The 18839-nt window shown below is 41.7% G+C and overlaps 1 protein-coding gene across 1 annotated transcript; it reads left to right on the top strand.

The window, feature by feature from the left end:
- Positions 1-2709: 2709 nt before the first annotated feature.
- Positions 2710-7620, top strand: EIF1B (eukaryotic translation initiation factor 1B). The gene is made up of 5 exons (XM_051789237.1): positions 2710-2728; positions 2829-3002; positions 5098-5261; positions 5963-6064; positions 6637-7620. Exons 2-5 carry the CDS (start codon positions 2972-2974, stop codon positions 6679-6681), a joined length of 342 nt encoding a protein of 113 aa, XP_051645197.1. The 5' UTR covers positions 2710-2728; positions 2829-2971; the 3' UTR covers positions 6682-7620.
- Positions 7621-18839: the final 11219 nt, after the last annotated feature.

Genomic DNA, 18839 nt, shown 5'->3' with positions numbered 1-18839 from the left:
GCACGGACACAGCCCCAAGAGACTCTGCCAATGCACATGAACATTGTGGCAGGCTGCCAACAGAACAATAACGGTGCTGGCCACCACCTTTGTTTTAATTGCTGCCCAGTACATGTCAAGCTGTGCAGTTAGGGTTTGTTGCCATTCCCTCATCAGTTGTCAAGGTTTACACTTCAGAACTATTCATTGTGGATCCATTTTAAGGATAAAATAATCACATCTTCTTGGCTTATAAAGGAGCTTTGTTGCTTCCCAGACACCAAATCTCATTTGTCTGCAAACTGTAGGATGAATTCCAGAGGTGCCCAATGAGCCCATAGGACTGGATTAACCCAGCAGTGAGAATGAGAAATGTAAAACTATTTTAAATGCATGAGGACTCAAAGTAAACACAAGAACCGACACAGCAAGCAGAATACTTGCCTAAACCTGAAGACTTGGACTTGAGATTTGTGTCTGCAGATCCACTGTCTTCTCATTCATAGCCAGGCCTGTCCCCAGACTCTGTCCTCTTCGGTTGTCTCAGCACAACTGTTGTAGTGGAGTGGATTTGATGCAACCTTTGAGTTCATTTTTTAACTCAAATCACTTTGCAGATCTTACTCATCCCAGTGCCCCACAGACACTAGGATTGGCCCAGATAAGGTAACAAAAAACAGTGGCTGAAAGTAAAAAAGGGGACGGACCTGCTTTGCTGCTAGGAAAAAGTTTCATGGGATGATGATGGGAGAGCAAAAGAAAATCTTGCAGAGAGATGTAGAATTAGCAAGAACGTATCAGAGACAAACATTCTTGACATTAGTAGTAATATAAGTTCCCTGAGAGTGTTGCTATAGACACCTCGGGGTCGTTTCCCTGAGGACAGGTGTCCTGAGCTTCCTCAGCCTTCCCAGAAGGTCTCTCAGTCTCTAGCTCTGCATCCTGAATCCATAGACATTGTCCAAATCGCAGCATGTCTCTGACTGAAGCAGGTACCTCAAGTTCTTACCTCATCCTCCCACTACAGCCCCAGGAGTGCCTTTTGCAGTTTCTTGGGAAAGACTTAAATAACCCTCCTCTAGAGCCCATGCTGCAATGAAAGGCTGCATCAATCATGGCAGCAAAGAGTAAGGAGAGATTTTGTACCATAGCAAATGGCCTTGCTTTCCCCATGGGAAAAAGAAAAGGTTCCTTGTAAAGCACCAGGACCAGAAACTTTCTTAGGCCATTGCACACTGGCATTCATAAAACTACTGCAGTTCTGATCCAGGCCTTGGATCACAGAAAAAAAAAATATCCCTCTGATTTCAGAGGACTGAAGCTTAGCATAAAAGCAAAAAAAGGGGGAAAAAATACAAGAGATATACAGGTTCTGGCAGTTGTGCCAATGCAACTAGATTATTGGACATCTGCAAAGCCATTAATCATCTCCTGAGAACTGGCAAGCTTTGTAACACCTGCACACCTTTTTAATTGCAAACTTTTCCCACTACAGCCCCCACACCGTTGATGTCCTCCCAAAACAGGGATGGTCAGTGGGCAGCTGTCGCACGGGTGCCCTCTGGGGCCACACACCAGCCGTCCATCATGGCCCCCCAGGGCTGGGGAATGGCATCTGCACCCACCTGAGAGGGAGGGCGAGGGTGCAAAGCTCACAGAATGACAGAACTGTAAGGGTTGGAAGGGACCTCTGCAGATCATCTGGTCCAACCCCACTGCCAAGGCAGGGTCACCTTGAGTAGGTGACACAAAAATGCACCCAGGTGGGTTTTCAATGTTTCCGTAGAGGGAGACTCCACAACCTCCCTGGGCAGCCTGTTCCAATGCTCTGCCACCCTCAACGGAAAGAAGTTCTTCCTCGTGCTGAGGTGGAACTTCTTGTGTTTCCAAGTCGTACCCAAAGTGGGGATGCAGGCAGTTTGTGGGGCACTGACTGCCTCCCTTAGCATATTCAACATTTAAAGCAGCACTTTGTGCAGAGAAGGGAGGCCTGAAGGAGGGGTGTTTGCAATGTATTTTAGTGGGGAAAGGGAAAGTGCTCTCTCAATTTCAGATCAACTTGAAAAGCACCAAGCCAAAGGGATGCAAGCATGGAAGCGGCATCTTCCATGGAGGTGACCTTTGCTGGGACACAGCAGTCCCTGAGGGCTGCCAGGGTGGAGAGCAGGGGACTCCCGCAACCTGCCAGTGGTGCTGTCAGGGCCTCTGCTGATTGAGGTGAAGAAGGACACTGAGGTGCCAGAGAGAAGGGCACTGAAGCTGGTAAAGGGTCTGGAGCACAGATCTGATGAGGAGCGGCTGAGGAACCTGGAGTTGTTTATCCTGGAGAAAAGGAGACTCAAGGGAGACCCTACTGCTCTCTACAACTACCTGAAAGGACGTTGTGGCAAAGTGGGGGTCGCTGTCCTCTCCCAAGCAACTAGCAGTAGGACATAGTCTTAAGCTGTGCCAGGGGAGGTTTAGGTTGACCATTAGGAAAAATTTCTTCACAGAAAGGGTGATTAGACATTGGAATGGGCTGCCCAGGGAGGTGGTGGAGTCACCGTCCTTGGAGGTGTTTAAGGAAAGACTGGACGTAGCACTTAGTGCCGTATTCTACTTGACGTGGCGGTGTTCTGTCGCCACATTTGGTTTCCAGCCCGAATGACTCCGTGATTCTCGGAACCGCTCTCCTGCGGGCCCGTCACGTGCGGGCGGCCATTTTGTGCGGAGCGCGAAGGGCGGTGCCCGTTAGCGGTGCCGTGGGGCGGTGCGGGCGAGGGGCGGGGGGTCCCTCCCTCCCCGTTTTATTCCCGTTTGCGCTTCCTTCTCCTCTTACTCCTTCCTTTTGTTCTTGCTCTCTCCCTCAGGTTCGCCCCCCGCGTCCCTCTGCTGTTGTTACCCCACCCCTCGCTCCCTCCCGCGCCCCGCCCCCTCCTGGCACTGCGGAGCCGCAGACGTGACCCCAGCGGACTCGCTTCCCCGCAGCTCCAGCCTCTCGCCGTAGAGTCGCATGTCCTCGATCCAGAACCTCCAATCCTTCGGTAAGAGCCGCCGACACCCTGCCATCCCCGCAGCCACCCCCGCAGCAAACCCACTCGTGGCCCCCGCGTTCCCGAGGCCCCGGTGCCCCCGCGGTGACATTGAGCGGGTGTCGCCGTCCCCGCCTTGCTCCGTGAGGCAGCACCGGCGGCTCATCCTTGTCCTCCCGTGCCGCTGCCCTCGGGACGTGCTCGGGGTGTGCAGCGGAGACACCTGGGGCGGCAGGGTCAGCCCCCTCGCTGCTCCCCTAGGAGATGCTGCCATGTTCCCTGCTCTGACACCCCCTATCAAGGGTTCGCATCCTCTGTTAAGGAAGGGAGTGTTTTCCTCAATTCCAATTGCTTGTTGATTTGCTGCCTCGTCTTATCCTTAGCAATGTCCCAAAACGTGATACATGCCCTGCAAAGGTTATCGTTTCTGTAGATTGAGCTATACAGATGGCAGGTAATTTCTTTTGTATCAGCAGGGAAGTTTAACCGTGCCAGGTGCCTCCCTTATCTACAGGCAGCAGAAGTGAGCAAGTTAGCAGTTTATACAGTAATTTCGTCAGACTTTCAGTCATAGCTTTGACTCTAATCTTCTGCACGTATAAACCATTTTAACATCCAGTTATATATTTGTATTATATATATTACAGTTATATATATTATATTTATATATTTTATATATATTATATTTAATACCTAAAGTGCTGGCTTATCTCTAGCTTAGAGCCCTAACCTCTGCCAAGAGATCTTGGTTTATCTCCAGCCTAGTGTCCTAAACCACGTGATCTTTATGCCAAAGTCCTCTTTTTCTTTCACTTTTTTGTTGACTAAAATTTTTGTTGGTGTTTGCCCCGCAAGCTGTGGGGCGCAGTAAAATTCAGCATGGTTAAACAAATGCCTTAGTAAAAGTTAAACTACTGAAGATTCCCACTGCTGTACTTCTTTGCTGTGGTGCTTGAATCCTCATCCTGCTTTCGGTTCCTTTAATGCTTTTGTCATTCTTGTTTCTACAAAAGTCTGTCAGTCTGTAGATGAACTACTTCTTTTTGCATTTCTGCTGAAGTTTTACTCATTTGGGACATTTCTTTTGAGTTGATAGCAAAACTTGATCAGTGCTTTTAGGTCTGAGGTTTGGATGGAAGTTTGGGAAATTTTGTTTGGAATGGCTGTTGAACCTACATGGACTCTTCAATATCATTCTGATCAGTATAAAAAATTACTTGTGATTCATCTTAAAAAATAAAGAAGTACTTCATGCTTCAAGGTTTATTTGGAGCTACTGATTAAGAGACTTACAGACCTGTAAAATTTCTTGATGGAGTGTTAAATACGTTTTTGTGAAGTACAGAGAATAAGACGTATTAATGCAGAAACCTCCCGTCTTTCTAAATACCTGTGCTAGATAAATTTTAGGCTTGGAAGAAATTGAAAACTGACACTTCTGTAGTCAAAGCGTAAACTAATTTTGTTACAATTCTCACCTAAAGCTGACTGGAAGGGTGCTGGTTTACAGATAGCTTCTGACATCTGTTAGTGTGTGTCTTTGTTTTGTTTGTATTAGTAGCCAAGAATTACATCCATGCCTTAAAGTGCTGGCAGTGTGGTAGTTGTCACAGTATAGGATTTCTCTTCTGGACCTGTAAAGGGAGTGTATGTACTAGAGCTTTTTTATTTCTTTGTACTTACCAGTTGACCTGATAAGAGATACTATTGCTTTATTTCACTTTAAATGCCTGTGACTATCTGAAACTTATGTGCACTTGACATTCTCTCAGAACCACGTTTTCAGGTTCAGAGCTGCAGGATTTACAGTTTGCAAGAAACAATGAAGTAAACTGATAGCAGAAAATTGTTTATATCTGGGAAGGCATTGAAGAAACTGAATGCACAGTAGTTGAGAGTGCTGCCCTGAGTAGGTAGCTGAATGAGACTTAATACAGCTGTAGAAAAAAGCACTCTGATTTTAACAGTGTGTTTTTAAACAGGGAGAAAACATCAGGATTATCCCCTAAATAATAATAAATGTTGTGAAGTGAGAAACTTCCTGATTAGTTTTGAGTTTGGGTGTTTTGCTTTGTTGGAGTTACATGAATCTTTTTGCCTCCTACAGACCCCTTTGCTGATGCAACAAAGGGTGACGACTTACTCCCGGCGGGGACTGAGGATTACATTCATATAAGGATCCAGCAACGAAACGGAAGAAAGACACTAACAACTGTTCAGGGAATTGCAGATGATTATGACAAGAAGAAACTTGTGAAAGCTTTCAAAAAGGTAAAGTTGCTGACTTGATTTGAATGAAGATATATAAAGAAGTATGATAGCTTTTAATACTAAGTAACAGAATATTTGTTTTATTTCATTCTTGGCAGTGCACATCACTTTCATATTCAGGTTGATCCCTCTCACTGTCTTCAGCAAAATACCTGTCAGTGTCTATGAGACTGATCTTTGCTAAAGAGTTAAACATTTCTATTCTATAAAGAAGTAAATAAAATATATTCTGAATGTTTCATTAAAATTTCCTGTATATATGGCTTTGTTGATGTGAACAATAAAACCAGCTTAAAGTAGAACGGGTTTTGCATTCCTGCCTCTGTTAACAGCTGGGTTGCTGTTCAAAGTGGAGACCTTTAATTTTACCAGGATAAAAATACTTATTTTAAAATAGTGTGGAGTTGAAAGGCTGTATCTTAGGACTTTGTTTTCCGTTCTTGCGATGACTGTTTACTAGTTTCTTCTGCACAGTAGCTAATCCTGTCATTGCCTGAATTTACCAGCAGCAGCAGCTTAGTTTGTGTATGTATGCATCAGCAGATATTTGCTCTCAAAACCAGTAAAATAGATTTAGCCTTTGCCTGGCTTGTCATCAAAATTCAATAAGCAGCTTCTGAGACAAAGTTCTCCTGAAAAGACTGACTAAGCAAAATCATGATGTACCTCAGATGTCTCACAATATAAATGTTTCTCTCTAGAAATTTGCTTGTAATGGTACTGTGATTGAACATCCTGAATACGGTGAAGTTATCCAGCTGCAAGGTGACCAGAGGAAGAACATTTGCCAGTTTCTCTTGGAGGTGAGGGACTGCAGATAAATATCTAAACCTCTCTGGAAAAAGTAGAGTGACAGGTGGTACTGATGCTAATTAACCACTTAAAGATGTCCACTGTAGTTCCTTTGTATTTTAAGCTAGAAAGTAAAATGACGCACAGTGAGAGTAAACCTCTGGTAAGAATCAAAGCACTGTAGAATGGCTTTACCCTGTCACAACACACCACTTGTTCTCTGGCAGTGCAACTTGAGCTCTTCATTTGTAAAATCAAGTGTTTGATGCAAACCACAATTGTGAGACTGAAAATACTATAGAGGAAAGAGGCTGACTGTTGCAAGTCACGATGCAGAGTTACACTGTCAAAGAATAAGGGCTAAGACTATAGATGAAGTTAGATGTCTGATAAGATTTTCTTTTTGTGTAGTCAGTTCTTCTGCTTGGCCCAGAAACATTCTGGGAACTAGAAGAATGTTTTTTGAGTATATACTGTATAGCAGTTTTTAATCAAAGTATAAGATTGTGGTAACTTGATATTGCTGTAATAAATACCCTAAGTATGTAAGCTTTACTAAAATATGTTGCTTTTTCTTCTTTAGATTGGCATTGTCAAGGAAGAACAACTGAAAGTTCATGGTTTCTAATATACCTGTACACTTATGAAGAACCCTGCAGTATTGGTCTTACCTAACCTGGCTCTTCTGTGAAAAATGAATCTTTGCAGTGAATGGACTTCCCTGTTACCTGAACATTTACAATTTGATTCAGATTTGCATGACTGCATGAAACAGGTGGTGTGTAGACTAGAAACACATAAGAAAACTTCAGTAAGGTGGTAACAAAGACACTTGTGAACTTTACCACATTTCCAATGGAAATGTATTAGTGATGATTGTTCAGTTTAGTACTCTCCACCTGACTTAAATGTGTGAGTTGTATTCAAATAGTGTGTGTTGTCACTTAAAAATAAAAGTTTGTTCATATGTTTTCTGGCATATCTGAAATGCTTTAGCTGAAGTTTTAAACTAGCACTGCAACCTTGCTGAGGAATGGCTGAGCTGCTTTATGCCAAGTGTAGCTCACTGCTGATTGAAGAAATTGGAAAATCTACATGATGAAGTATTAGCTGAATTATCAGTAGATTTAGCTTGATGTGATCTTATCCTCTGGCTGTAAGACTAGAGCTTTAAAGTCTGTAGTGTAGGTGTATCTTAATAGCAGCATAAGGCATAAATTGTTCACTGAGTAAGTAACTGAATCTTCTCTACAGTTTATTGCAGTGACTATGAGCTATTAATGTGAAGCATAGTAGAGGTGAAATAAGCTGAACTTAAGACTGCTGTTACTGAGAATGTGCTAAATATCTAGGTCTTACACAGTACTCCCAAAATATTTGAAGGAAGGGGATGGGATATTGTCACTGGGTGAGGAGGGAAGACATTGATTTGGCTTCTACCATGGCAGTGCTTTTAATGTTGACAAGCAGAGTGCTTTAATGAGCTCGTAGTGTTAGCTGCAGGAGTAAGGAAGGGAACAGGCTCTACTCTGACCTTTTTCTTGGTATGAAAAGTTTTGTTGAGATTCACAGTTGATGTAGAGAGTTTTGTAATGGAGTTTGGGTGTTACTACAAAAAACTGATTTAGTCTACTTTTCTAGAAGACAATTAATTCAGCATTGTTGGCAATTATAATAGGTTTGTTCCACCATGCATTTAATCTAGTTTAGTTAACTAAGGCATTTGGTATTCTGCTTGTAAGACATGTCTCTTGAAGAATGAAATTAATTCACTTGGTGAAAAATGCAAATCTTGTCTTCCTTTTGAGATAGACATGGAAATTTTCTCTGAAGCAATTCAAAATATGATAAGCTGTGAAACTATAACAATAGTGGGAAATGTTTAAGAAACGTTATGTAATACCATGTAGTCTCTGGAAGGGAAGAAAGAGACATTTATTTACTGCTAACACTTACTAGTAACTTATCCAGAAAAAAAAAAAAATTGAGGACTACCTAAGTAAACATCAAGCATAGGCAAAACTATATTACTTAATATCACATGTGCCTGTACTTTGTTCCCTATTCAGATTTGCCTTTCAAAACAGAAATGCTCACTTTTAACTCATTTGAACTTTTTTTTTCTTTTTTTTTTTTTTTTAGATTTCTGAGTTCAGATATGAACCCTTATGGCACTAGCAACAATTAGGGGAGAGCATTATATGGCAGTTTCTTTGTCCGTCTGGTCTAGACAATTCCACCTATAAGAATCCAGTGTCCAGTCTCTCAGTCCTCACAAATTGTGCCTGGTGTTACTGATCTTAATTGCTCAACAGAAAGGATGTTCCAGAACATTGTAACTACTAAGGCATAATGTGTTCAGGAGGAAGGAATGCCTGCTGCAAAACACAAAATACCTACACACCAAATGAAAAAAAAACCCAAAAATAAGTCTTATGCAAGTCTTGCAAATTAGCAGAATAAAATCATTCTACTGCAAGTTTATCTAGTCCTGATTCTTAGGTGCTAAAGTAATTAATCTATTGGGGGTACATAGCACTTTGTGATTTTCATTTTATCATATGCCAGAAAAACTGATGTTCCCATTTAAAGCTTGTTCTCCTGCCCAAGAGGAAAAACAAGCATTATCTTCTCCTATTTCCCTGATATTACATGAGTACTTCTAGTGGGCTTTGAATTGGAGATTAACAAATGACTAGCAGATCTCGTGTTACTGAGTCAGTCTTCATTTCAGATGGCGTTCCATTAATTTCTACTACCTAAGCTTGAGTCATTTCTCTATAGTCATTCTTCTTGGAATAAATAAGAAAAACCTTTTGTTCATCCTCCTCACTTAAAAATCTGTTCTTGGAGTTGATAGGTGGCTTGGGTTTTGTGCTTTAGGGGGAGATGCTTGTGTTTTGACCTTTGAAGGGCAAAATTGGGAGAAAGTAAGAAGTAACACATTTGAAGTTTAAAGAGATGAGATTTGTTGTGGCAACAAACCATGTAATCTTTCTAGAAGAAAAGCAGAAATTTTTGTCCTTGAGTGTTTTAAACCAGAACAGTGTCTCCCAGATTGTAGTTAGCCTTATTACAAGCCCAATCCTCTTTGTATGTTCTAGATGAAAGATTTTTACAATTTCATGTTTTGTTATCTTACTCTGAAACTTCTTTGTCAAAGTTAAACTTATTTGGAATACATATTCATGTTTCAAGAATGCTGAAAATGAAGGCTTAGGAAAAGAACTGTTTAACGTACTGCCATGAAAATTTGTTTTCACAATGAAGGCAGGTTTCAGTCTTTCATCTGTGCCAACAGTAAAGGATGTGGCCTATAATTGTCAAGGCAGTAAAAGGGAGCTTATAATAGAAAGCACTTTTGAAATTCACTAGTAGGACTTGAGACTGGCCAAGCTCAGACTGCACAGGGTGGTGCTTTCTTTTTGTTGGAATGTTGTGAAGTTTGTGCCCTTCAGATCTGCAAATCAAGATGGCCTTCTTAGTGATACTTAGGCTTAACCACAAGCTGTTATTGGATGTAGAAACTGTTATTCAAATTCACAGCCTTATGCATAGTTATATTAGGCTGTTGTAGCTGACTCTGAGTTGGTACACTGGAGTAATGTGTTGCATAAATAAATTCATTAAACTGACTGTTCTGAATCTGCATCTACTTAATGCAGCTATGAGCATGAAACCCTCACTTGCCAAACTGTGGCAGCAGTCTTTATTTGTAGAACATGAGATTTAGTAATTTAAATCTGTAAACTGCCTACTTCCTCTTGCTGTGTAAATTATCAGGCCCTTGACCATCACCTGCTAAATTTGACCATGTGTCAGAGATGAGCATGAGGAGCACAGTGATAGGCAGATAATAATTTTCTAAAGCGGAAGAACCTTTGAAAAGAGGAATACCTGGGTTGTGTGTATGTGTGACTATTCATTGGTTCAGTGGCTTTGCTTAAACCTTGGTTCCTGCACTGCATTCTTGCACAGTCTAAATGAAAACCATTTTGCTTTGGAGAGAGAGGAGGGAACTCCAGTAAAAAAAAAAAAAAAAAAACTGCCTTAGGAAATATATTTATCTCTGAAGTCTGTTTGTATTAACTTAGATTCCTGGACTGCAAGACCTCTGTAATATTGTTTCTGTATCTTTTAAAAATCCTAGTTAACACTTCCTTGAGAGTTTGGCATTTAATGTTCTAAATACATCTAAAGCCATAAGAATTGTTGAAGCTTAAGTTTCAAATATTAATAATAGTAATAGTTAGACAGAATTCTTAATTTTGTCCTATACTGCCACCCTGCTTATAATTGGTGTGTAGCTGCCTTGCAGATGCATGTGTTATTTAGAGTATGTAGTTTTTGTAACATCTTGTGTAACATGCTGCAGCCTCTTACAGGCCGTACTGCTCTAATTTTACAGTGTAGGATGGATGTTTCTTGAGTTCCAGTCAGCAATTATTTTCCTTAATTCTTCTTGGAAGGCTCTAGTGGTGCAGTAGTTCCTCATACCATGTGAAAATATATACAAGATCAGTATTTAGGCAGTTAGAGAATGGGGGAGGCCTTTTTTATAGATCACTTTGGGACACAGTAGGGGTTACTGTCCCTTTTATCTCTTCAGTGTTGATTAGTGTCACTGAGTGTTCCTCTAACTAGCGTGCTGTTGCTGCTAGGGAAATGCAAGTGGTCTTAGGCGGTCATGTGTATTTAAGTGCTATGACTCTCTGTACATCCATACTCTGTTTAGTTCGGAATGTGTCCTCCACACGTGGCAACATGAAGGTTGTTTTCCAGTTGCCAGATCAAAAGCTCTTGAGATGAATAACGGGAAAATGGCATAGCTGTTTTATGTTTGCTGTATAGATGTTTCATGCCTACTGTTTTCAGTCTGCATTAAAAAAACATAATCTAAGAGGATTTGTACTTGGCTTGCCTTTTTAAAGTTTACTACATGCCTGTCATTGATCTCTTAATGAACAAGTCTTAACCTGTACTGGAGTATTGCTACAGAGCTGAGACAACAAAAGCTTTTGAAATAAAGTGTGCAAATGTTATTTGATATATGGTTTTCTAAAAGAAATGAATTTTATGCTGGTGTTAAGAAGGGGTTTTTTTTCTTGATGGAAGATAAAAGCATAATTTAATAGTGATGTACGTGATCCTCTTGTAAGTGGCTTTGATTTCTTCAAGAAACGTTAAATTTCCACTATAATCTCTACCATCAACTTAAAAATACTGTGACTTGTCCTGGAATATCATATCTCTAAAACAAGATGATCATATTGGCTTGAGGTCTAAAACTTTGTGTAGAAGAGAATCATCTAATTTCTTGAATAAGCAAAACACACAGTGTTTTAAGATGAAGCCAGTGTTCAAGTCTGGTCTCAGCTATTTTAGAATGTCTTGCATCTGTGAAATGTGGCAGCACATTTCTGAAGTTAATTTGAGGTCTGATTAAAAGTACTTGTGTGTACAATAAATGGTCGATTTTTTTTTCCATTTTAGGCCATCTGCACTGTGATTATGCAAAAAATCCCCCAAAACACAACATATGATTCAGGCTCTGTTCTCCAAGTTATGAGTAGCTGAATTCAGCAGATGTGGTTGCAAGTAGAAGGGTCATGCTCCTCAAAGGCAGGAAGCATTTAGCTATCAGCTGTGTTTGGGGTCCCTCTCACCACTGGTGGTGGGGGGAACAGCTCTATTCCTACAGCACACACAAACAAGGCTCGGGTATCATGATGGGACAGTCAACCCCAGGGAAGAGGTGGCACAGCAGTTGTTTCGTTTGTTGTCCCAAAATAAACTAGAAGGTTGCCTTTTTAGGTAGACCCAGCAAATAACATAAATCCATGGATGTGTAATCAGAGAATAGTTATGGGGCAAGAAAGGTTAGAAATGTTTTATTTCCAAAAGTCCTGCTGGAAAAAAATTACTGAAGGGCAGCCCTGGTGCAGAGGAAGAAGCCTTTGGCTACACTCTAACAGAGAAAAGTCCATGATAAGGGTGCCTCCTGATCGGTGATCAACTACACAGCTGATGTTGATGGTATCAGCACACCTGTACTTGGTAACACTGGCAAAAGATGACCCGGCAAAATGATACAGTATCTGTCAGTCGGTAACTTACACTTGCAACTCAAAGTGCACATCTGGATTAGAATTTGAAGGCACAGAACAAGACCACTGTCCAGGGTCTTTTAGTAAATGGTAACCCGTAAATCCACACATTATTTAAAACAAATGTGATGAGTGAGAATCCTATATGGATTCCTTTACAGGGAATATTTAGTGAAGAGTATCTTCCTTCCTTGCGTACCTTTCCTTTAGGTAAGATTTTTGCAGTGACAATCAGAAACTTTCTGATTGTCCAGTAGTGCTCTTACTTAATGAAAAATATTATGAACATTGTTCTATTTGAAAGTAGCTGGGCCTGGAGTCTTCACCCATTGCTGCCATGTGTGCTAAGCTGTTTTTAAGGGCACTGAGGGGAGAGATGTTTCTTGGGATCATTCAATTGTTTCTTCCTAGAAGTCAGTTCCAGTACTGGCTTAAGTCACACTGAAACTAAATCATCCTTTGGTAATGCTATGTATGATAAAGTGCGCTTCTGCAGAGGGTGAGGGGGAAGGAGGTGTCTGCATCCTGCTTCCAAGTAGAGCAAAGCAGAGCTCTAGAGGTTGCCGCTACCTGAAGGTGACCTGGACATGGCAGTATCTGCTGCCTGGCAGTTTGCACTGTGCAGAAGCACCAGTGCAATTTCCAGCTCTTGGCTGCTGCTTGTAGTGATTCAAACTAATACACAGCTGGCAGTAAATTCGAAGTACCAGAGCAGTCTGGTCATGGGATGTTATCTGACCACACAGAAACAGACATCTATTATGGACTTGTCCCTACAGTCATTTAATTACATTTTTGTCTGTGATACAAGTAGCATCCTAACAACTTCAGGACAGTACCCTCTGAAGAGGGAAGGTTGTCAGTTGTTTGCTGTGGAGATTTACAGGGATAAAAAAAACAAACCAACCTGTAAAGTTTTAGAAATTATCAAGGCCAACACTCACCTAAATCATAGGAGATGATTTATGATCTATTAGTTTCTAGTCTCTTCTTAGCTGTTTCAATTTGATTTCAGGCTACTAATATTCACGTTTTTGTGATACGTTTTCAGGAGGAAGGCCTTAGGCATGTTTTAAAAGGAAAGCTTAGCTGAAACAATTGAGTATAAAGAGACAGTGTGAGAATCTCCCAAATGTATGATTTGGTTATTGTGTTTCTGCAAAGAAGCTATTAAAATTGATGTCTGTCCTATGTTACCCCAAGAGGCATTTCATGCCCAGAAGAGTTCTTGCTATATTTATTTCAGTGTCTGAATCAGCCCAGAAGCAGTGCTTTCTCCCAGGTCCCCATATGGAAGCTTTCAGAGAGCCTGCTGCAACTGGTGCTGCTCTCTTGGGCACCAGGAACATGCAAGTTGCCTGTCACTGTGCCAGGTTGGGCTGCCGGCTCTGGCTGCTCAGCAGTCGTGGCAAAACCAGAAACAAAAGGTTTGGTGCTTTCTGTAGGGATTTAGTGATCTGACAAAGTGGCTGCTGGGAGCAAAGGGATGGGTTTTTTCCCAGTTACTTCACAGATGCGTATCAAGAGAAATTGCCCTGAGGTTAATAGCGTTGGACAGACCATATTCTCAGGATTGTATCTTGTAGCACCGATACTGGCAAAGCATTCACTGACTTTATTTTATTTTTACTTGTCCTTTACTTTTGAACAGAGTTTTTTCTGTTCACTAAATTTGGGTCTCAGGTAACACAGCTCCCTCTGCTCAGACTGAAAGATCTTGAAAAACCACCAGCTTGCTTCTGTCCCCACCCTCTCCATACTTTTTTTTTTTTTTCATGTAAGCAGACTTAAATAGTTTGGTTTTGGACTTGCTAGCATCTGATACATGTATAAGCAATTCTCTTGATATCTTCTTCTGATAATATGTTCCACATTTCCTTCTGCCATCAGAGAGATGTACTTCTTTGGGTTCTACAAAGGTTCAGATATGAATTAGTGCAGGATTCTTTTGTTCTCATGGGCTGTGAATACTTAAGAAGTCTAGGTTTACAGGGGAAAATCCAGAGTAGATGTAGATTGTACAGTCACACAAAGTCTGTTTTAAAAGAACCAGCCTATACATTTCTGCATCTTTGATGTGATGAATTACACAGGCACATGGTGGGTTTCTATCTGATCCTGCTTGGCTGTCCCTGGCTATATTCTGGAGGAAGCCTCCCTGCTGCTTCAGTAAAGAAATGAAGGCACAGTGGGAAGACTTGCTGCTGCTTCTGCTTTAATCTTGCAGGGATAAGCTGTTCAACACTGCAAACTCAATCCTGACATGAAGCCAGGCTGCAAAGCAGTGTAGATTGAGCCACCATTCCCTCTGCTCTCCTGCCTCCATCCATCAGTTCTGTCTTGCACTACAGGTAAGATCTCCAGGTCAGGGCCCATATCTTTGTCCTGTGTAGGTGAAAAACCAAGCAGGGTGACTCTCTGTGACCAGAGGATTGATATATAAATGTAATGAGTAATTTAGTAGTAGTAACAATGAGTAAATAGTAGATCTAGCCACACAAGCAACCTGTTTTGACCTCAAAGTGTTTCTGCCCTCCTGATGACATTTTCCCTTTTCATGTGCTTTGCTGTTAGTACTGAAATGCCTTTATCTTGCTTGTATTCTTCTTACCAGAATGAAATGTTATGTCAATTAGTGCCATGTCTCTGTGAGCACTTTGTGAAACTAATGATGATGCATGTGAGTTGTGAAATGGGCCATGGGGCATCAATCCTGCAAAATGTGAGATTCTTTTCCCCTGATCTTAATTGCAATTGTTCCTTAAGCCGTTGGCTTATCAGACAAAGCAGTTTTATCAGCTTGAAATATGTTTTAAAGAATGCTTATGTAAATAGCCAGCTTGCGATTTCCAGTCTCTATCCCTAGATGTCACTGAAAGACAGCATATGCTGAAAATAGTGACACTGAAACCAGGAGAAACGACTGTAGAGCTTAGATGGGGGAATGCAGAAGGCAAGATTTGGTAACATTCCCAGGTGGTTGCAGGCATGACCCGTGTGGAACTGTACCCCAAATTTCCTCTGCCTGAGAGAAAAAGGCTCTGAAATCTGTCCTTAGATCTGTCCCTTCCCTACGGCAGCTGCACATCATCGGTGACTTGTAGCTCAGTGCAAGTGTACCACAGAGCCCTGTGCAAGAGGTGTGAGGAAGTGAGTCCCAGTGCACCACTTCAGAGAGAAGAAACAAATCTACTGGGAGAGGCAGGAAATGACAACTATGGCTTCATAACAGGCTAAAGTCTGTGGCAAAGTGCCACAGAAAGAGACAGACCTGCCTTTGTGCATCTCCACAGTTTCCACCGGCTAGTGCTGCCTCTCCTTTGACAGTGAGCCAGTGCAGGGGAGTGAATTGGCAGGAAATTATTTGCTTTTGGGGCTTAAGCAGTCACTTCTTGTCCACTTAGTTCTCTGCAGGCTCAGAAAAGGGATGGAGTCGCATCTGCTGGAATGAGGTGGAGGAGTGGAGCTCAGTGTGTATGTACATGGAGGCAACAAGAGTGACTGCATGCCAGACCCAGCTGCCTACAGGAAGGAGTTATAAGGATTCAGTGTTGAAAAAGCCATTCAAAAACATGGCAGAAGTCAGAGGAAGAACCTTTAGAAGTTTGTGCAGATGATGGTCCTCTCCAGTGCCACCCCAGACTGGCAGGCCCCATAATGGTGTTTGAGTGGATCTGGATACAGACAATGCCTGGGGACCTGTTCCTCTTCCACAGCTATAAGAGTTGGAAGCAGCCCATCTCCTCAAACGCTCCCAGCTGTCTGGATTTCAGTGGATATTTTGTTCATGAAAGGAGGCCGGAACCAGTTTCTAACATCTATAGGATCAAAACTATAACTGGCTTTTATTAAAACTCTTCTAGAAGAGAAAAATGCTCTGATTTGGTGAGTGTTGGAAAGTAGTCCTAGGAATTTTGCTAAGAAAGGATAAAAGTTGTCACCACATGATCTTTAAGGAAGTGAATTCTTTCCTGAACTGAAATTGTACAAAGTGTGAAGCTAATTTAGCATTTGATTCAAATGCTGTTATGAGTGGGTAGCAGATTTGCTCTTGACCTTAGCAGGACTCAAGTGGATAAAGGGAGCTTTGTAAAACTGAAACCTTCCTTTTTTACATTAACTTTTTAAGAGTGAAGAATCAGCTACTGTACAATGACATAAGATTACACGATTAGAAAGTATGCTGTGTCCACAAGACCAGTCATATCTGATGAGCAGAGGATTTGCATCAAGTGAGACCCTAGTTCATGGGCCTGTGATTGCAATCAGTGCCAAGATACAGCTCCACAGAAATGCGTTGGTACTTAAAACCTGTTTTCCTAAAATAATGTGTGCCTTTCTGGTCAAAGCAGGGGTGTGTTTCCTGTCTTTGTGGAGGCATACAGGAGCATTAGCCAGACTCTGTGATGGAAGAAAACAAATTGACCTTTCCCCACCACCTGCCAGAGAAACTTGGTTGGTTCAGCCCCCACAGAACTGAGAGGACACTCCATGACAGTGATGTACTACCCTACAGCTATAAGGGCTCTTTCCTGCTGAAGGCCCTCACTGATCTCACCATTGGTAAGACCTCAAACCACAACAAGCAGGCATAAATAGCTTGGGTCCAGCAGCCTCCCTGCTGCCATCCTTGCAGTTGTATTGCAGAACAAACTCTAATTCAAAATGTAGCCTAGTATCTTCAATTCACATGTGGAAGGACTTGCTGATATCCCATGGGGAATCTCCCATATAAATAAATAATTAAATACATGCATAGCATTTCCTGTAATGTAAGAAGGTACTGAATGATTTTGGGTTTTTCCTGGTATTGTGAGTATATTAATTCTAGTAAGGGTAGCTCTATGGAAAGTTTCAGGAGCTGATGGAAATATTAGGCCTGAAGAAAGGGGACTTGTTGAGATGCCTTATTGCTTCTCCCTTTTGGGGCTCTTAGAGTGGCTCAGGTCATTCTGTGTATCACTCTCAGATGTGGCAATTGTAGCCTACTGCATGTTGTGATCCCATGGACACTTAGTTCTGTGGAATAATGACACCTGCCTCATGACAGCCAGAAGGCGGCAGCATATTGTTCCTGAGGTAGGAGTGCTGATATCTCTAGCACAAAGTGCTAAAAATCATAACTTCGAAAGAGAAAAAGAAAAGGGGGAGAAAAGCAGCCAACAGCAGAAAGCTGGCACTGAGCTTACAGTGGCAAGTCAGACAGTGGTTCCAGCTGCCTTCAGCCTGGCCTTGAGAAACAGTGCTCATTTCAGGTGAGTGGCTTCATAGTAACGTTTAACCTGCATATACATTATTTGAAGTATGTCATGTTTGAGGGAGATTTAAGATGCAGATGGTTTTATGTGATCCATGATGGTCCAATCTATGTACCCTCCTCTATAGGCATGGCAGGCTAACTCAGGCATGTAAATGTATCTAAGTGCTAAAAAATTATCCACAGCTGATGCTGCTCTTGTGCAGAGCTCTGATGAAACCTAAAGGGTTTCCTGAGTTCATGTAAGAAAACACACAGAGACAAACCTTTAGATTTTGCTGTTCCCTACAAAGATGTGTGAAGAAGAGTCTGGTTCAAAGCTTAGAGAGAAAAAAAGGTGGTCTATTGATAACACCAGGAAACAGAGGCTATGACTTTGTGACAGAGGAAGATCTACTAATGATATGGTGCCACTGAAATTAAAATATGAGTTACTTCTACTAAGGATAAACATGCTAATTACAATACTAGGAGTTATCCCACAGACCAGGAACCCATGGTAGTAGACACTGTACAACATCACAAGATAATCACTGCTCCTCTCCAAATGGCTTGAACAGTAGACATGATTTTTGGGTTTAGGAACAGAATTTCAGAACCATCAGGTTTTACAGTATTGGCCTTAGATGGTCCCCAACTGCCTCCAAATATTAATTGAGAAGTGGCAAAATGATCACAGGCCAAATCCTAATTCAGGATTCAGTCCTCTCCCACTGATTTCACTAGTGGGTCTGCACAGAGGTGTGGATGCAGCCCACGTGGCCAGACAGCTGCTGCTGCACCACCTTTGGAAACATTACTTAAGGACAGGCTCCAGTAAGTCTCTCTTAGCCTGAGTGCCTGATAATTGCTGTGAGACTGTAGGCACCTAAATATATTTCTCTATTTGAACCAAAGCTCTCCTAATCCTCTCCTTGCCTTCCCTTTCAAAAAATCGAATGAGTGGAACTGGCTTGTTTGTTTGGGATGCATAAAGGTTCCCTAGGAAGAAAGGACATGCAGACATGTCACTTAATTCTGTAACTTATTGATTACAAGATACAGAATCCCAAACCAAATAGTTTCCAGGTTAGATAGGTATAATCCTTACCGATTTCATTCCTGGTGTAGATTAAAGCTGTAAATACAACTTCTGCACTGCAGCTGCTGCAAGCATCGACTCCTCATAAGACTTAGGGACTGAGCCCATCTGTCTAGATATCAGAAAACCATTTGGAATTATATTTATAAGGTTATGTTAGGTCAGTTTCATGGAAGTACTGCTGTTTAAAATGTTGGGTGGGCTCAATTTCAGCTAATTTATCAATATAAACATTTTGTGTAAGAGACCACTCTCATTGCTGAATTCAGAAAGGTACTTTAATGCTTCCTATAACAGGTGAGTTTGGTCACACACTGGAAGTGTAGATCTTTTACCTGCTG

The sequence above is a fragment of the Manacus candei genome, unplaced genomic scaffold, assembly GCF_025592945.1.
Source record: "Manacus candei isolate 608988 ecotype Guabito, Panama unplaced genomic scaffold, ASM2559294v1 h1tg000026l, whole genome shotgun sequence".
Taxonomy (NCBI): Eukaryota; Metazoa; Chordata; class Aves; order Passeriformes; family Pipridae; genus Manacus; species Manacus candei.
This window is presented reverse-complemented; position numbering and strand designations above follow the sequence as displayed.

Coding starts and splice junctions, on each gene's coding strand:
- EIF1B (XM_051789237.1), top strand. CDS start 2,972: ATGTCCTCGATCCAGAACCTCCAATCCTTCG. Junction 3,003..5,097: donor CCAGAACCTCCAATCCTTCG/GTAAGAGCCGCC, acceptor TGCCTCCTACAG/ACCCCTTTGCTGATGCAACA. Junction 6,065..6,636: donor TTTGCCAGTTTCTCTTGGAG/GTGAGGGACTGC, acceptor TTTCTTCTTTAG/ATTGGCATTGTCAAGGAAGA.